Genomic DNA, 19563 nt, shown 5'->3' on the forward strand with positions numbered 1-19563 from the left:
CCCTTGAATTTCTATTATTTACGAAGAAAGAGTTTAAATGAAAACAACAACAACAACAAAAAAACAAAACAAAACACACACCAAAGCGGAAAACTTTAACCATCAGTACTGGGACTGGAGCTGCACAGGAGGACGCGGGCACGCATACTGTACTGAACGAACATCACACACACACACCCCACTCACGCAGACATTCCTTCTTTCACGCTGCAGCTCGATCTTTTTACTCCTACTTCCCTTTGCCTCCTCTCCCGGATCAAGCGTTAATCTGTGAATCTCTGACCGCAAAAGAAAAAAAAAAAAGGTGGGTGGGGGGATCCCGAAGTAGCAGAGCGAGGGAGGAGGAGGTGGAGAAAGGCGGGGAGGAGGAGGAGCCCAGCGAACCAGAGTCAGAGGGACTGGTGGCTCCGGCGAGTGTGCAGCCCCGGGGGGAGCCGGCGCTCCAGGCTGGGAACCCGTCAGCCCGCCCACCCGCCCGGCGTCTTTGGCGCCCGCCCGCTCGCCGGCCCGCGCCCAGGGGCCTGCTACACCCGGAGCTGGGGCCGCCGCTCAGGGGCGCTCGGGCCAGGGGCGCCGCTCGGGGCGAGCCGGCCGCGCCGCCAGGCTGGTACCCCGCGCCCGCGCCCGGGATGCCGTTCTACAGGCGCACAGTGGTGCCCCAGCGCCTGTGCCCGCGCAACCCGCCACAGCCGCTGACCGAGCTCCGCGACGTGAGCCACCTGGCCGCGCTCAGCCTGCTCCGGCAGCTCGCCGACCTCTGCGGCCACTCGCTGGCTCTGCTCGAGGACCTCGAGGGGCACCTGCTGGCCCTGGGGCGCCGCACCGACAGCCTGTTCCGCCGCACCGTGCACCTCCGCCGCCGTCTTCCCTGCCGCCTGCTCGGCCCGGAGGACGACGAGGAAGAGCTAGGTAAGCCGCGCCCGGGCGGTCCGCGGCCCCGCGTGCACCTCGCCTCTGGGGGCGCCAGCCCGCGCCCGCTCTGCGCCCACCCCTCCCCCGCCCTCCCAGCCCCTCCTCGGCCCTCCCCTCCCTTCCCCTCGGGGAACGAGGGGATCCCGTTTCCCAGACTCCACGCCCGCCGCACTCCAGCTGGAACTTCCTGCTCCTGGATCCGGTCGCGCCGTCCCGAGTGGCCATATGCCCTCGGGGTTCCCGGCCTTGGGGTTGGCGGCCGCCTTCTGGGGATCTTGGGGAAGAAGGCGGGGGGACCTGCGGGGGTCCCCGGGAGCTGCTGGGTCCGGACCGCTTCGGCGCCGCCCCCAGGCCCGAGGCGTCCTAGCCTTCGCGGAGTCGGGAACCAAATGGCCGCGCCGCTGGCGTCTTTGCTCCAGTCTAGGAGCTCGGGCACTTCGGAAAGCGCGCCGGAGCCGCCGGCCACCTACGCGGCGGCAGGAGCCCTGGCGGCGGTGCCTACCGACTTTAAACCTGTGCAACTTCGCGCTGGAGTGTGATCGCGGCTCTCGCTCGAAGAAGTGTCTGAGAGCCCACCCGCCCGCTTCTCCCCGCGAGGTCGGAGCTGGTGCTCCAGGAGAGGCCGGAGGGTGTGGTGGGGAGGAGAGACTCTCCCCCTCCCAGCCGGCTTCTCTGACCCCTTACCCCTAGGGTCCGGCTGCACAGACTTGCTTGGGAGAACCGTTTAAAGCAACTGTCATCAGTTCTGTGATTCCTTTAGAAATCAGCCATGCCTGAGAAACCCAGTGGTGCCCTGGCTGAGCACGCAGGACTCGTGAGAGGCAGGAGGGCAACGCGAGCCCTTGTGCTTTACTACTTTGGACCCCAACACTTTGCATGGGGAATCCTTTCTCCATGGAAATGCTGTGATCCTTTAGTGTGGGACTTTTGGAGAAAGCAAGGGGATTGAATGTGCTGGAAATGTTGACCGCAGCTGGGGCATGCCAGGTACCAGGGCCAATTGGTGCCACCAGGAAGTTAGGGGAGAGAAGGAGCAGTGTGGACAGGAAGTTTCAGATGGAGGCAGAATATGGCTACTGACTGACTTGTGATTGCAAGCCTCCAGCTGCCTTGGGAAAGAAGTGTCTGAGTCAGCCCCTCTCCATTGCAGACCTCACCTCCCTCCCACGCCTTCCATAGAATAGGTGTCATAGGCCCTGGCATCCCTCTTCCCAAAACTCTCTGACCTCTGATGTTGATGGTGGAGGTCACTTGTAGCGAAAATGAACTGGATCCTGTGGGGAAAGGAAGGTGGAAGACACAGTTGACTGCCAGATGGAATGTAGACATGGGACCAGAAATCTCTGCATGGCAGGGGAGCAGGAAAGCTGGGGCCTTAGGTCTGGTTAGTTCTCAGTTAACAGAGAGGGTAGGAAGGTCATTGTTGATTTTTTTTTTCTGGGGTCCCACTGACTACCAGGATTAGCCTAGGAGAAATTTTATAAGTCAGCTTGCGGAGTCATTTTCAGAATCCCCACACAGCTTGCAGAGAGCCACCTACTGAGTGCAGCAGGGTAAGTTAAGGACAGTGAGGAGGCTCTACTTTTCCAATTTGCGCCTTTCTGTCCTTTCCATGTGAGGGAAGGAATGGCTTCACCAAGTTGCCTTGGGAAAGAGATGGCTTCATGCAATGGAGAGCTTTTAAAGGAAGGGAGCAATTCTTAGGATAAATTGCATTGGGTTGGCTTCTTTGAAATTTGCAAGAGCTGGGAGAGTGGCTATCTCTCATCTTTGGTGTGGCTGCTTGCCTTTGAGAGTGCACCTATCTGCAGGCTCAGGTACTGAGGGGCCTGCTGCGTAAATGGAACACAGCTACCTTAATTTGGCAAGAAGGTCGGTTTTCCATTTTCTGGTCTAATGCCCTACCCTAGACTCCCCTTGAGGTTCCCACTGCACACTTTTCTCTTCAGGAGTTTTGATTGTGTAGCACTTAAATTAGGCCTTCTCAGCAATGATCTGAGCACAAGTGCCAAATGCAAAGGGAGCTGGGGCGCATAATCAGTGCACCACCTGGCCACCCCCTTGTCGCTCAGGCATAAGCTTCAACAAGGTGTTCAAGCAGGTTGCATATTATATTTTGACCCCAATTAAATATGCTTTTTTTTTTCCCCACCAATGTCAAGGCTTGCTCTTTTCTTCCCCGTGTCTTTTCCTCCTAGCTCCTACTCCATTACTGACCATTTTGCTGGTGGTGGGCACTCCCAGTCAGCATTTTACCCTGTATATCCTCTATCTGGCTGGATTTCCCCCAGATTCTTGCTCTAGCTGTTTCTTTGGTCATGAGGGCAGGAAAGAACTGGGAAGGAAGGTTTGGAAGCAACATGGCCAGAGTGAATGACACCTGACAGGCCAGCAGTTTGTAGCCTCCTGTGGGGACAGCTTGGCTGCCACCTCCGGACTGAGTAATGACAAGTCAGACTGGCCCATAGCCTTCAGGCTTGCGGAGACCAGACTGCAGGCTGGGCCGGGCAGGGAGGCAGCAGGGGGAGGACAGGGAGAGGAGAGGGAGAAAGACAGAGGAGGAGAAAGTTGATGCTAAAGGAGTCCAAGGTGTTCCTCTCCACAATCAGGGGTCGTGTCCCCACCATCTTCAAGGTTACAAGGGTGGGACTGGGCTGGGCTGGTTGCCTGGCAACACCCTCTTCTCCACTGAAGGCTGTTCTTCGGTAACTTGAACCCCTTTGAGACTGCCCCAGAAGCTCTTGTAACTGGTCTGGGGTGGGGGATGGGGGTTGGAAAGAGGAGAGGGTGTGTTACAGGACTGCACCAGGCTCCTCTGGTTGTGGATCTGTGGCTGTTGCCGCACCCTTGGCATAACCCTGCCTATAACTTGCATTTTTCCTCGCATCTGGCTTTGAATGTGACCCGCTTTATTGCTTTCGTGTCCTGGATTCTGTACTCTTCATCTCAAGAATGGCATGGTCAAAGCCAGTGGGAAATAGCTCCATTCCTGCCACCATATGCTGAGTCAATCCAAGCTTTCCAATTTCTCCCTCAGACATCTATTTAATGTTTGTAGGTGCTTAAATGATAATTACAAAAGCAATCAGGCCATTGGCCTGGGGGTATAATATCTCCTGTGCAAGCAAGGAAGTCACTGAAGCACTAGACAACTGCTAGGTATGTTTAATAACACTGGGGAGCTATCATGTTACACTAGCCCATGAACTTGCTGTGGGAAAGATGCTCTGTTCCTTCTTGCAATGATTTTGGCTTGAATACAGCCAGTTGGGTAGATGGTGGAAACTCCCTCTTCATCTTTATGTAAAATTCCTGCCTCTTGATTTTCCAACTTTGTGGCAACTCTGGCTCCAAATCATAAAGGACAGCTGGTTTATGTATGTTTAAATCATAATTCCAGTGTGAGGGGAGACTGTTGTAAGTCTATATGGAGATGAAGAATGGAAACTGCGCCTCTAGACTGCAGCCAGTTTACCATTAGATGAGGTATGGTAGACCCTGAGCCTGGCTGTCATGGCTACTGAGGAGGGGCCTGCTTGAGCTGGATGGAGCAGGAGGAACTTGGAGGACTTGGAACAGGCACTCTACCAGGGGTCAGTTTTGTCTCTGTCCTACATGTCAGCCCCAGAAACTGTTGGGACAGTTGGCTTGACAGAGTGGGGAGGGGGAGCAAGCCCATTTTCTTTTAAATACCATGAAATTCCTGGTCTGCTTCATGGTATTTCCATGTGTTGAAAACATCTTCCCTGGAAATTTGGACACCGAAATGTCCACTAGAATTTCCTCCGCTTTAGAAACAAGAAATTTAATCTTCTCCTTTTTTTAGATACATCAACAGCTAAAGCGATAAAAGCGTCAGGATGACGGAATAGTAGAGTAATAGGAGAGGATTTAAATTATAGCTCTTGGGCTCAATTTTGATCTTTATGGAGTTGATTAGGTGTCAGGAGGAGGGTGGTGAATTTGCATCATTTGTCCCTGTACTTCTCTGGCTTGGGTGGAGTCAGTTTATACTTTGTGACACCAAAAATTCGGTCATTAACCATTATGGGCACCATAATACTTGACTACTGAGGCCCAGAAAAAGGAAGGGACTTGTCCAAAGGCACCCAACTGGATCAAGACCTTTAGTAGCCCTAAGTGCTGGAAAGATTATAAGTGCCTCTCCATACCTAATTCCAAATGAAACAATATTAAACCTTCAAATAAAATTTTATTTTAAAAGATTACTCGAAGATCCACCTGTATGTTGAAATTAAAATGGCTTTTTATTAGATTCTTTCATTCTCTCTCTCTTTTGTACTCCTGTTGTTGGTGCCCTAAGCGTGGACTTAATCTGCCTCTTGGGGAATGTGGCACTGGCTAAGTCACACAGCAGGTCAGTGGCATGAGGCCTTGATCTAGAAGCCAGGGCTTCTGCCATCCAAGCCAGTGCTCTGCCCTCTTCAGGGATGCTAAGTTCAAAGTCAGTTGTTCATTGAGAGTCACTGCCGTGGCATTTTTTCTAGCTGGAACTTGTTCAGGATAAGGAGTAACTACTGCTACCTTTGGGAACTGAGGGATTCTCTAGAGAACAGGCCTCCTGGGGTTTCTGCAGTTGGGACTTGGGGGGTGAGATGGAGGTGGAGGGGAGGAAGGAAGGTCAACCTTGCATCATGTAGAGAATAGATGTAAGGCAAGAGGCTCCCTTGTTAAAACAGTCTCCTTTAAGCTTTCAGTAGGAAATAGCCTTGGAAAAATAATCTTTAGTTGGGAAGGGGTGGCTGGGCTAGTGACCCTGACAGTCTTCTGAAGGCCACCTTTCCATTGGATCTTTCCCTCACAATCCTTCTGTCATCTTTATACTTGCTATTCTCCCTAATAGCTTTTAATCCAACTGTGGACACTTCTTATCACACACCCACATCCTGACTATTTTCTGTTATTACAGCAGAGCCTGGTTGGCATTTCCAAAGGCACTTTTATTAAAAGCCAAGGGGAATGAGAAAGTAAAATTATTACCAAAAATGTGTTTAACATACGTGTTTCCAAAGTATGGATTTATTATTCTTCAAAGCTTAAGTAGCTTAACAGGCTTACTAGCTTTGCTGCTCTATATGCCCTTTCTGAGGGACTCAGATCACCTTTTCCTCAGATCATTACTTTCTAACTTTGAAGAAAGGGCACAACTTTGGGTCCTGTCTCCTCCCTGCCCCCAACCCTTGTGCTGGGTTTTAGAGACCCACAGGTAAATAAGACCCAGTCTGTTCATTCGAAGAGCTCCCAGTCTGCAGGGGTTGATGCCATCTTGTTTCCCAGCACATCAGCACAGGGTGCCTGGGCATCCGGTCTTCTTCTCTAGGTGGGGGAAAGAAGATAACCGGAATCTGGACCCCAGTTCACACCCCATAGGATTTTCCATTCAGTCTGGTTCGGGGTCCAAGGATGGAATTTGGACTTTGAGAATTCCCTATGGTAAAAAAACAAAAAACAAAAAAACAAAAAACCCAAACAGTGATAGAGTGCTACTGTGAATTCAGCAGTGCTTTTACATGAATTTGTAGGTTTAAAATTGATGACCTTGTCTTCACACATAGGCAAAATAGTGCTTATTCAGTAGATGAACAATGCTTGGTGGATCTGCAGACTCATGGACTTCTTGTGATAACTCCTCCAGAGTTATCTAGATGGACTTCTAGAGTCTTCTACCCTCCGTTGGGAAGCACTGGCTTAACCTTCCTGGTTCAAGCTTTCAGCTCTTCCCTGCTCCAAAGAATTCCATGATTTCACTCAGATAAGCTCTCACTGAAGTTTTCAAGTTAGAGTACACAGGATGGCAATGTCTTTTTCTCACTTTATTTATTTACTTTCTTTCAGTTTTATTGAAATATAATTGACATACAGCACTGCATAAATTTAGGTGTACAGAATGATGATTTGACTTACATACATCATGTAATGATTAGCACAATAAGTTTAGTGAACATCCATCATCTCGTATAGATACAAAATTAAAGAAAAAGAAAAAAAAAGTTTTCCTTGCGATGAGAGCTCTTAGGATGTACTCTCCTAACAACTTTCATAAATAACACACAGCAGTGTTCATTATATTTATCATGTTGTACATTACAACTCTAGTACTTATCATATAATTGGAAGTTTGTACCTTTTGACCACCTTCATCCAATTCCCCCTCCCCTCGCCCCAACCTCTCTGGTAACCACAAATCTGATCTCTTTTTCTGTGAGTTTATTTGTATGTTTTTTGAAGTATAATTGACCTACAGCACTATGTTAGTTCCTGGTGCACAATACAGTGATTCCATATTTCTATACCTTACAAATTGAGCACCATGATAAGTCTAGTTACCATCTGTCACCACACAAAGATATTACATTATTATTGACCATATTTCCCACACTCTACACTTTATCCACACAATACTCCTTTATTTTGTAACTGGAAGTTTGTACCTCTTAATCTCCCTCACCTATTTCACTCATCCCTCCCACCCCCTCCCCTCTGGCAATCACCTGTTTTTTCTCTACACCTATGATGCTGTTTCTGTTTTGTTATGTTTGTTCATTTGTTTTGTTTTTTAGATTCCACATATAAGTATAATCATATGGTATTTGGCTTCCTCTGTATGACTTATTTTACTAAGCATAAAACTCTCTAGGTCCATCTGTGTCACAAATGGCAAGATTTCATTCTTTTTTATGGCTGAGTAATATTCCATTGTATCTATACACCACATCTTTATCCATTCATCTGTTGATGGCACTTAGGTTGCTTCTATATCTTGGCTATTGTGAATAATGCTGCAGTGAACATAGAGGTGCATGTATCTTTTCGAATTAGCGTTTTCATTTTCTTTGGAGAAATACACAGAAGTGGAATTGCTAGATCGTATGGTAGTTCTATTTTTAATGTTTTGAGGAACCTCCATAGGATGGCAAAAACTTAATGGACAAGGCTACGTTAATAATGCCACAAACAGGAGATGTGTGGATTGTGTTTGCACAAGTAGGCTTGCACCAAGGTGCTTTGTATGTGAGGCAGTGGGTCTGATTGTGTACAAACCATTAGGCTCAGTCCTTTAACTTGGGAGGTCTGAGCAATCTCTGTCCATCCCTCCTCCCTTCCTGCCCTCCCTCCCTCCCTCTCTCTCTTTCTAAAATGGAAGCTCCTCAATAGAAAGTAAACATCTTTAGGGCAGAGATTTTATCTCTTTTTACTGCCATATCTCCAGTCCCTAAAATAGTGCTTGGCACTTAATAAATACCTATTAAGTTCAATTCCTCCCTTCTTTCTAACCACCACACATTTATTGAGCACCTGACTCTGGGCCTGGCCCTGTGCTAGCCTCTGAGGATATAGAGCCAAGCTAGAATGCAGCCCCATGGTCCAGCGGGGAGAGCCTGGAATCATCGTACTGCCATGGAGGCAAGCCTGGGGGTCATCGGAAGGCAGAGGAAGCTCACCTAATTCAGCTCAGAGGCTTGGAAAAGCTTCGGGGAGGATGTGGTGTCTGAGTTCTGAAGGATGATCTGGAGCTGGCCAATTGAAGAAGGAGGGGGAGGGAATTCCTGGCTCAGAAGGTAGCCTGTGCTAAGCCCTGGATATGTGAGAGGGCTAGTGTGGGGGAGGAACTAACTCAAGTGATTCAGGAGGAGAGGGTGCAAGGCACCTCCTGACTCAGAGAGCCCTCAGGGTGGAGGTCGGGTAGGGGGGCTGTAACATCCTGTTTGCTGACCAAGGAGCTGGATACTGGAGAGCCTTAGGAAGGTCCAAATGAAGCTGTAATAGGAACTGCAGATTTTCTTGATCTACGTTCAAGTTTTCATTATCCTTGGGCAGATGAGACCTGGGCGACCTTGGCTCCTCCCTGCTTTGCAGAGCCAAGTCCTAGGTCCCCCTAAGATGTCCAGGCCAGGAGGCACTCCACGCCACAGTGAGATAGAAAGAGGGAGAGAAAGCAAGAATCTACCTGCCTGTGTGTCCCCGGCTGTGTGGATCCAGTTGCATTCCAGAGCGAAATATATTATTCATGCGCCTGCTTTTTTGTGAGTGGGGACATTTGAGGTTTGACTGTATGTTTTATTTTATTTTTTCTTTCTAAATAGCGTAGATTCTTCAGAATGGTCTGTAATTCATCTAGGGGAAAATCAGAAAAATATTTTTTTCCCTTGGAAAATGGACTCAAAGAGGAGATGAGTTTTTAAAATGATTCAGCTGTTTTTAAGTGGAATCATTTGCTTCTGAGAACAGTGTAATTAACTACCTGGCAATTTATAGTCTGATTCCCAGTATCTGTGAAGTAGTCAAACTCATGTTGTTCTCCCCAACCAGCAGGCCCTGAGGGGAGTGAGGTCTACTTTACCAGAAAGCCTTGGGCGCTCTCGGCTCTCGCTGGAGGCCATGCATCACAGCTGTCAGCAATTCCAGCGGTGTTGTTATATGCTCTTATCCCCCCTTGACCCAGTAATTCCATTTCCAAGACCTTATGCTAAAGAAATGATCAGATATTGTGGGGAAAATGTTCGCAGATCCTCACTGCATCTTTTGGTTATTTATACTAACCCCAAAATGAAAACAACTTATTCAGTAATATGGGTGTGGTTCTATAAATGTTGACAGGTCTATGTGTGGTACAAATCTAGGCAACTAAGAAAAATCGTGCTCGAAACAAATATATGAGGATATGTGGAAATGTGTGAAATAATGCTAAGTGAAAAATCAGGGTATTAAATTGCATGTATGATATTATCCAAAATAAAGCACATACATAAAAAAGAAGCTGGAGGGGTATGTGCCAAAATGTTAACAATTGTTATCTCAAGGTGATAACAATGATAGCAAACGATAACAAAGATAGCAGTGGTTATCTTTATGAGATTATGGGAGCCGGTGTTTTTTCTTTTCTTGTACCTTTGTGTATTTTTCAAAATTTCCTAAATGAACATGTATTACTTTTAATAAACAGAAAAACCAAACAATGAATGACATATTAAGGAAAAGGATCTTGGGATTTGGAAGCAGCACCTGTGGGTTTAATTCTGACTTGCCCAACACTTATAAGCTGATTTGGGTGTCTCAGAACCACACTCCCTCATCTTTAAAAGGGGGTTAATGCTTCCCAGTTCAGAAGGTTGTCGTGAGGATCCAGAATAATGTATGGAAAATGCCGGGCCCATATGCCACAATCCTGCTTATGATCAATAAATACTAAGAAGATGAAATTCCACAAAACCTTTTGAAATCCCTGGATGGGGATACTGTCAAGATGAAGTTATAATGTTTCCTAAGCAGCTCCGAATTGCAGCCATTCTTCCCTTTTGCAGAATATGTAAAGAATGCCTGCCTGTGTGCTCACGGAGGAGCCACGGCTGTCGGCTCGTCTCTCCCAATCTGAGGATTTTCCTTTCCTTTGACTCCTCCCTTCATTCTCCCCCACTGACATCTGTTCACTGCCTCACCAACCAAGGGGGCAAATTCTTTGGAACTGAAGCCGAGGCACCACCGAGAGTTCTGGTAGATCTGAGATGTTTATCGTCACCGAATATGTAGTGCTGGCTGACCACAAGGACCCGCCAGGTTGGGACGCCAAGGAGGGGCTTTAATGAAGCAGCAGAGGATAGACGCAGGTCGCACAGCTAGGCAGCATCCCCTGCCTTGGGGCAGAGCCCTCGTCCAAATGTCCTGCTGGCTCTCTGGTCACCTCTTCCCTCGGGATGGCTTCATGGCTTCTGGCTTGGCTCACCAGTTTTACAGAACCAGCTTGGTTTATGGGTGAAGAAACACCTTCTCACAAAACTTCTGGGGCCTCAGGATGCTTCAGTGACGTATTTGGCAGCTTGCCTGAGGGTCTGTCTCTCACCAGCATGGATTTGGAGCCAGTAAGCCCTAATCTTACAACCAGGCAGCCTCAAGGTCATGGGCACACCTTGGTAGTGTCTACAGCATGCCCAGACCACCAAGCAATTCAGTCATCTCCCTGAGTAGAATCCTTCACACTGCTTGTCTGGTTGCATTTTTTATTTTTAAAATTAGAGTAAAAAATATAGACCCTGGCTGCAAATCTGAATTACTTGGAGAGCTTAAAAATGTTACTAATGCTGTGGCCCCACCCCATACCAATAAAACCAGAATTTCTGGGGGATGAGGCCCAGGAACCAGGATTTTTAAAAGACCCCCAGGTGATTCTAATGTGCAGGCATGGGTGAGAACCACTGTTGTGGTATAGACTGTTAAAGCTGGAAGAGACCGTCCAGAGTTTGAAAAACTATAATGTATTTGTGGATAATGAGCATGAACTATAATACAGGCTTAGATTAAAGTAAGTGACAAAATATGACCTCATGGACGAACTCATAAGCAGTAATAATACCAAGTTAGATAATACACTTTAAAAAATTTTTAATAATGCATTTTATTTAACCCAGTATATCCAAAATAGTATCATTTCAGCATGCAATCGATATTAAAATGATTAATGAGGTATTTTACATTATTTTATCTTTTGTACTAGGTCTTCAAAATTCAATGTGAATTTTACACTTACAGCACATCTCAGTTTGGTCTAGCTACCTTTCAAATGCTCCATAGCGCTATGTGGACAGTGGCTTCCATATTGGACAGCACCATTCTAGGGCATGGCCTTGTAGGCCAACTGGTCTTCTGTATGATAAATTATTTTTTTTTTTAAACTGGATAATACACTTTTTAAATTTTATAAGAGAACAGAGGAAATTAGAAAGATGAAGCCATTTAATTTTATTAATAAAAAGAATAAATATATGTTAAGGTAAAGTTAAGCATCTTTTATTTTACATTTTTTGGTTATAACGCGTCATCAACAACCACTGACATTTTAGGCGAGAACAATACTTTTGTTTTCTTATGTTGTAGTTATTTAATATCACTCTTGATGTTACTGGGTTGGATCCCTACATCAAGTCAACCTCAACTTACCTGTCTTTGCAAAAGACTATTAAGATTCCACTATGCACAGGGTTGTTGGAGTACAGGGAAGAGGAAGGAAACTTCCACTTTGTAATATTTAGTGTTCCAAATTAGGCTATGCCAGAAATCATAAATAGAAGTTGAAATGGTTGCCTCTGAATCAACATCTAGATTGGACTTAGTGCTTTCCTCAGTTCTCTTACGTGGCACAACATTTCATGCAGGTAGATTATTACGTTAATGACAGTGCATAATAGTGAGAACAACTGTATAGATTGTTGTGTTCAGTATTTTTAAACCCATATCTGTTATACTTCAACAAATGCAGTTTAGAAGAAAAAGTATTTCTCTTTTTATCCCCTCCATGATCCCAATAGAAATAGAGTTTTAGAATGTGAATCTAGGCCAGCAGCTGCCCAGAGAAAGGAAGAGGACTGGTCTAAAAGCGTCTCCAGGGTCGGTGGTTGCACTGACTTTGAGTATAGAACCTCTCCTGTGGCTATTTTGGGGTCCTGAGGCATCCACTTAGGTGACCCTATCATCAGCCCCTGAGAAATGCTGGGACAAGGATGACAAGGGAGAGGGGAAAACTTTGGGAGGCCACTTTTAGTATCCCCTCTCCCTGCTGTGATCAGAGGGAAGAGATACTAAAGGCAACCCTTCTAGTTTGTGTCCCCAGCAACAGATGATGCTGAGGATAACAAACAAGGCATCAAGAAGAGGCAGCAGCATCTTCAGAGGAATCTGGTTCAGAAGGCTGAGAAGTGTGTTTTGAGGAAGAGTTGCACTCAGAATGGTGCGAATTAAACAAAAAGTTTATGAAAAAGTTTGGGAAGAGTCCAGCTCCCAGGAAACTTTGCTCTTAGGAGAGACTCATGTCTTGAGGCTTCTGGATAGCTAAGTCTCACTGTATTCCAATTTCTAACCTGTTTTACCTCTTGGAATAACGCGTTACATAAGTTTACTCCCCATTGTGAAATAGCACAGTGAAATCTTTTCCCCCATAATTCCAAATTAATGAAAATGGTAGATTTAGGAAACAAATGTTAGTGACTCGCACAGAGGCTTTACATTTTGTGCCTGTAGTTTCAAAACTATCTGCTGCACGTGGGGAGGGGGTGGGGGGAGGAAGATCCAGTGAAGGTGAGGACTCCTTTCATTCCAGTTAGCATGTATTGAACTCCTGTTAGATGCCAGTGGGAGCTGGTAGTATATATGGCAAATAGGTGTCCCCTCCAGGAAGAGGGATGGCAAAAAAGGTACCTCCTCTGGATAGACCAATGAGGAAAACCCACTCCTTTTGGTGGAACCATTAGACAAAGGCACATTCTTTGAGCATAGCAATTAGAAATAGTCACTTGTTTTGGTCATAACTATTTAAAAATAGAGCATCCTCTGGGTGGACCAATTTTGAAATAATAATTAATAATTAAAGTCCACGTGCAGTCAGACAGGGCATTGGGCTTGGCTGAATTTTGTCCCCAACTTGAGACCCCTTGGCAGGGTGCCCTTGTAGGAATACAACTTGCACAAGAGTACAGGTGGTCCTATGGTGCCCGGGGCCAGGCCAGGCACCAGGCATACAGATGTATATAAGAGCTAGACCTTGTTCTTGAGAAATGTATAGACTACCCCTCCTAACCCCCATCCTCTTTAACTCACCCCATCTGCTGCCAGCTCCACCCATGCTGCATTCTGCCTGGCAGAGCTTCTCTTTATGGTGACAAAACGTCTACCCTCCAGATGCACGGGCTGCTGTCTGCTGTTAGCGGGGGCTGTGCTGCTCCTGCCTGAGGCTCCAGGCTAAATGTCTACTATCTATGATGAACAACTAGGGCTAATTGTTCGTTGTGAGGGCTTGTTGCTTCTAGGTTCTAGATGGGAAAATATAGACAGCATTTCTTCAATATCTGTTTTAAAACTTGGTTGTGTTCTGTTTAAATGTGCTTTGAAATGGTGAGTTTAGGCAGAACTGAGCTATATTTTGCCTTTAATTTTCATATTCTTTAATAAAGGAAAGCAGTTTATCTCTAATCTGGTGATTTAGAGCTGGCTTCAAGGGCTAATTCCTACCTAGCTCATTGTATTAAGATTGTGCCAGGCCCTGTGCCAGGTATTGGCGACACTGAATTCATAAGACCTACCTTTTGCCCTTGAGTCTTGATATTTAGTTGGGAGGACAGTGTGGAGGGAGATAACCTCACTGCAGGCTGCTGGGTCTTAGGTGAAAAGCATAGAGCACAGAGGCAAGGAAAGCTTCCATAGCCTTTTTCTCTCTTGTCTTCCTGAAAACTGCTATTCATCCATCCATCCAGACATTCCCTCATCTTTACAGCCTCCTCCAACTCTCTCTGCTATACTCCTGCTGTGCTTTGTTCACTTTTGAGACCCTTGGTTCCTCCATGTGGCCCAGCTTGGGAGAAGATCGTTGAGGCAGAGACTGCCAACTATGTACTGAACCTTCTTGAGTTCATTTTTATTTCCTTTCTTTTACCACCTCTTGAAAGTAACATGACCCTCTTCTGTGAAACTTGGAAGAACAGCCTGGCCATTCCTGGCCCCAAGATGAACTGTAAGCTAGAAGATAGCATTCTCTCCCGAGAAGAGTGAAAGCCTGTTTTAAAGGTTGTGGGGCTTTGGAAATAAGGTAGAACTACTGTGGCCTTCAGATCCTGATAAGTTCAGATGAGTTTGAACCGTTTCCTCCATCCCAAGGGACATCAGAGTTATATTAGGTGGTTGTGGGCTAGTGACAGGCCTTTAGAGGTAGAAAGAAGCCCTGGTTATGAACCTGGCTAATTTTGCTCATTTTGCCAAGGGATAATGCCCAATTTCAGTATTTGCTAATGGGGTAATTTCAGTGTTGAGCCTTTTTTCTCTTTGTCAGGAGGATCAAATGAAATCCTATATGGAAAAGACTTTGTAAACAAAAAACCACCCCCAAAATGTTATGTATTGTCATCCTTGAGAACAAAGACAGTGGCTGACTCATCCCTTTTCCCCCAGCATCTAGTTTGGAAGTAGGCACACTGCAAATGTTTGTTGAATGACTAAGTGGCCTAGTAGGAGATAGGTATTTGTATTTCTTTTTTTTTTCTAGGACTCTACCTTTAATACCAATAATAATAATAACTTTAATGATAATTTCCCTAATTATAAAAATAATACATATTTGATGCAGAAAACTTGGAAGTATAGAAAGCACAAAGAAAAAAACAATAAAACAAAAATCCTTCTTGGTATCAACCAGATATAATAATTGGCTACATTCTGATGTATATTCTTCTAATATTTTTCCTTATGAATGTTTCATTTTTGTTTTGTAAGAAGAAGTTATAGTAATGCATCCATCCTTTTATAGCCCTTTTCAAATTAGGTATCATTTAAGAATGTTTATATCATGTAAATCGTATATCTGCTAAGGGGTTAACATCCAGAATATATAAAGGACTCCCCATAACTCATCAAAGAAACCAAAACCTGTTTGCATTTCTTTAAACCTTTCCATATTATCTAATAAATCTGCTGTATTAATGCTTACCCTTACCTGTTTTGTAATTTCTGCCATTACCAATACTGTGAAGCCTGCAATCAGGATGTACTGCTGCCAAATCGACAGTGGTGCCTAGGCTATGATCTTTTTCTTAAGGGTTTAGGTCTCCCACCAGACTCCTCAAGCGTGGGGGTTGTGTTCCCCCAGTGCCTTGGTATCCAGTGCTATATACATCTTTGCTGGCTGACAAACAGGGAGAGCTAGTAGCATGTTTTTGCACTTCTATTTGGCTAATCAGATCAGCCCCAGATATCAGAAAGTGACAGATGTCACAGCTAGATTACCCCACCTTACTTTTGCACTGAGGTGATCCCGTCTTTTTTAAAATTAAAGAACCTTTGGACAAAAAAAGCCATGGCGTTTATTATTATTGTTAAGAGCTTACTATGTGCCTGGCAATATGTGAATCATCAACTCATTTATTCCTCACAACGATTCCATGATAGTTACCATTATTATCCCCATTTTCTGGATGAAGAAACAGGCTCAGAGAAGAGGAAATAATTTGATTAAGAGTTGTGGAGTAAGTTGAGAATCCAGAATTGGAACCCTTATGCATGTTCTCAGTCACAGTGAATGGGGAGTGGGCTGTACTGAAAGTGAGGAGTAGGGAAGGAAAGTATTTCTACCACCGTCAGGGAGGAGCCTAGGTTGGGGTAAGATCAGTTGGGGGACTTTCTAGTGGGACCCAGGAGATTCAGCAGAACTATATTTGGTAGGACTAAAAAGAGAATTAAAATTTGGGGAGTGAGACAGGAAGAGAAAACAGGATATTGAATTTTTTTCTGTGAAGTTAGCTAGCATTTTTGTATTTCTTTCTATTTTATGAAGCACTTTTACATATGTTGTCTCATACAGCCCTCATGACAGCCCTGTGAGTTATTACTCCTATTTAAGAAATGAAAAAAAATAGATCCAGAGACATTATAACAGACTTGCCCATGGGGGCAAGTGGGAAGGTTATGAAGACCAGTAAACCATTCATTCATTCAATAAACATTAATTGAGCATCTACTATGTATCAGGCACTGTTTTTGGTGCTAGAGATACAGCAGTGAACAAGACAGACAAAATTCTTTGTCCTCATGGAGCTTACAAGGTAGATAAACTATGATTTGTTTCTTTTCAATTATCCTCTGTCAAGTAATAGATATTGGTTTGGATTGAAAACCCAAACCTGTGCTTTATTTTTTTTTTAAGAATTTTTTTTGAAGTGGGCCATTTTTTTAAAGTCTTTATTGAATTTGTTACAATATTGCTTCTGTTTCATGTTTTGGTTTTTTGGTCCCGAGGCATGTGGGGTCTTAGCTTCCTGACCAGGGATCGAACCCGTACCCCCTGCATTGGAAGGCAAAGTCTTAACCACTGGACCACCAGGGAAGTCCCTTGGCTGTGCTTTGGAATCATCTGGCACATTTTGAAAAAAACACTGATGCCTGGGCCCCACTCCAGACCAATTAAATCAGAATCTCTGGGAGTTGAAGCCCAGGCATCGGATGTGTGTGCATGTGTGTGTATGAGTGTTAAACCTGCTCCAGAGGGTTTTTGTGTGCAGTCAAGCATGAGAAGCACTGGTTCAGAGCAGTCTCAACCTTGGCTTCTCATTAGAATCACCTTGGGAACTTAAAAATATATATACCAATGTCTGGACCTCATCTCTGGGGTGAATTAAATTAGAATCTCAGCGGTCACGTCCAGACATTTTTATTTTATTTTATTTTATTATTGAGGTATAGTTGATTTACAATAGTGTGTTAGTTTCAGGTGTACAGCACAGTGATTCAGTTACATATGTGTGTGTGTGTGTATATATATATATATAACATATATATGTTACATATGTGTATGTATTCAATTACATATGTATATATACATAGCTATATAAAACTGGGCAACACAGATGGGCATAAAAGGGCAGGATCAGAGGGGAGGACTCAATGGCGTCTGACTGTGAAAGTCAACCAGAGGGAAGAAGAAACAAAAATGTGTGCCTTGCAGATCAAAAGCATCCAGGGACATCAGAAAGTGAGCTAGAGGAAGGCAGCCTACCAGTTGGCCTAGATCTCTTTGCAACTATAATTGGTCTGCGCTGGCAGAAGAAAGATGATAATGCTAGCTGTTGAGAGGCAACATAGTTAGCATAGTTGTTAAGTGCAGGGACCCTGAGACCACCCTCCTGGGTCTGAGCCCTCACTCTGCCATTTGCTTTCTTTATGACCCTAGGTAAGTAGCCTGACATCTCTTTGCATTAGTTTCCCAAGCTGTAAATTGGGGATCCTTATAATAATACCTACTTCATAGGCCTGTCATGAAGATTACAAGCTTGGCACATAGTAAATACTTTTACACAAACATTATAAAGAATGATTTGGAGTAAGTGTCCAGCACCCTACTTGTATTTGCTCCCTAATCTTTACTTTGCATGAAGTAGGCACTATTTCCCCAATCTTATAGATGAAGAAACCAAGGCACAAAGATGTTGTCACTTGTAAAAAAATGACCTAGTTAGTAAGTCACAGAGCCAGGATATGACACCAGGGGAATTGATTCCTTAGCACCCATTCAACCACAGGACTATACTGAGTAATGACACAAGCCTTTATCTCCGTCTTGATGCCCACTGATAAAAGCTGGGCCCGGGGGATGCTGAAAGGAATGAAAACCTGGTCCTGCCTAGAAGAGTTTACACTGTAGTTGGGGACAGCAGACATATGTATAAGAAGATAACCATAAAAGGTGCATCATGCCTGGTGCCAAGGGACTTCAGAGAGTAGCCAGTGACAGCTTTGTCATGATGCCTGGCTTTGGATTGGGTCCTTGACAGGCACAAGGAGGGACAGAGGGAGCTGTATGAGCAAAGGCAAGGAGGTAAGGCTATGGATGGCATTTGGGGGGGCTGGGGAAGGCACTTTTTCTCCTCTACCACATTGTAGGGAATCCGTGGGAAGCCCCTCAAACTCAGTGCCAAGGTCAGGGGGTGCCTAGTACTACTGGGCTTCCTTCTGGGGATGTCAGGGAAGCAGACAGTGCAGAAGCATATAAACTCAGGCTGTCACAGGGACAGGCCATAAGAAGACCATCCAGTCCAAACCTTTCATAGCCAGATGGGGAAACTGAGGCCCAGAAAGGTAAAAGGATCAGCTGCAGCAAGCCAGCAGCAAACTGTGCTTGGCTTTGTCAGGCTGATATTTCTGCCATGCAGTGATGCATAACCATGCCTGGGCTGTTTACTGGAGACATCATTCAGTAGCACCCAAGTCTACTCCTCTAGTACCCAGAAGTTGTTTTCACAACTTGCTTCCACTGGGAATTTGGGTTTAACAGATACACACTACTGTATATAAAATAAACAACAAGAACGTACTGTATAGCACAGGGAACTATATTCAATATCTTGTAATAACCTATAATGGAAAAGAATCTGAAAAAGAATATATATATATCTCTGAATCACTTTGTTGTACACCTGAAACATTGTAAATCAACTATACTTTGATTAAAAAAATTTAAAAAAAAAACAAAGAAATTCACGCTATTACCAAAAAAAAAGAACTTGCTTTCAAGTTTTCTGCTTCATTTAATTTCCTGTACTGTCATAGATTAAGACTTGAACGTGAGGCTTGGCAGACCTACCAAGGAGGCAACACAGGGCAAGTTGAGAGGAAAACAGGGCAGGGACCTAATGTGAGAGTCACCCTCTAGGACTCGTTGCAGTTCTTAATCTTTTTCAGAATATTATTTTTAAATGCATTAGATAAAATAGATAGACTTACAAAGGAAAACAATTGTACTGAAATACAGTTATCAAAATATTTTTAAAAATTGTGATATGGTAATATATGTGCTTCTTTGAACACATTTTAAATGACAAGATCTAGCAGCAGGTCTAATAATTACTGTAATTTTGAATGAGTGTAAGTGAAATTTCGAGATTCCTACAGCAACTGTAGCATGATATGCAAAGCTCTGTGATTTCTACTACTGATAAAGTCATGGATACTGCTCACACTTCTGTGGTATGTTGTCTACACTCATCATTTCAATTAGAGGGTAGTGGAAATAAAGAAGTAATTTTTTCACAGACCTCCTGAACTCTCTTCATGTAACTCTTGAGGGTCTGTGGACCCCAGGTTACGAATCCATGCCCTGAGGCA

General features: G+C 44.7%; 1 protein-coding gene across 1 annotated transcript in view; it reads left to right on the plus strand.

Annotated features, from left to right (window-relative positions):
* Window positions 1–587: 587 nt before the first annotated feature.
* The window catches only part of NHSL2 (NHS like 2), a 253707-nt gene continuing 234731 nt past the window's right edge, over window positions 588–19563 (plus strand). The window contains exon 1 of the mRNA XM_061179428.1: window positions 588–909. Coding sequence (XP_061035411.1) covers window positions 630–909 — 280 coding nt within the window. The 5' untranslated portion in view covers window positions 588–629. The remainder of the gene's footprint in view (window positions 910–19563) is intronic.

The sequence above is a fragment of the Eubalaena glacialis genome, chromosome X, assembly GCF_028564815.1.
Source record: "Eubalaena glacialis isolate mEubGla1 chromosome X, mEubGla1.1.hap2.+ XY, whole genome shotgun sequence".
In the NCBI taxonomy this organism is placed as follows: Eukaryota; Metazoa; Chordata; class Mammalia; order Artiodactyla; family Balaenidae; genus Eubalaena; species Eubalaena glacialis.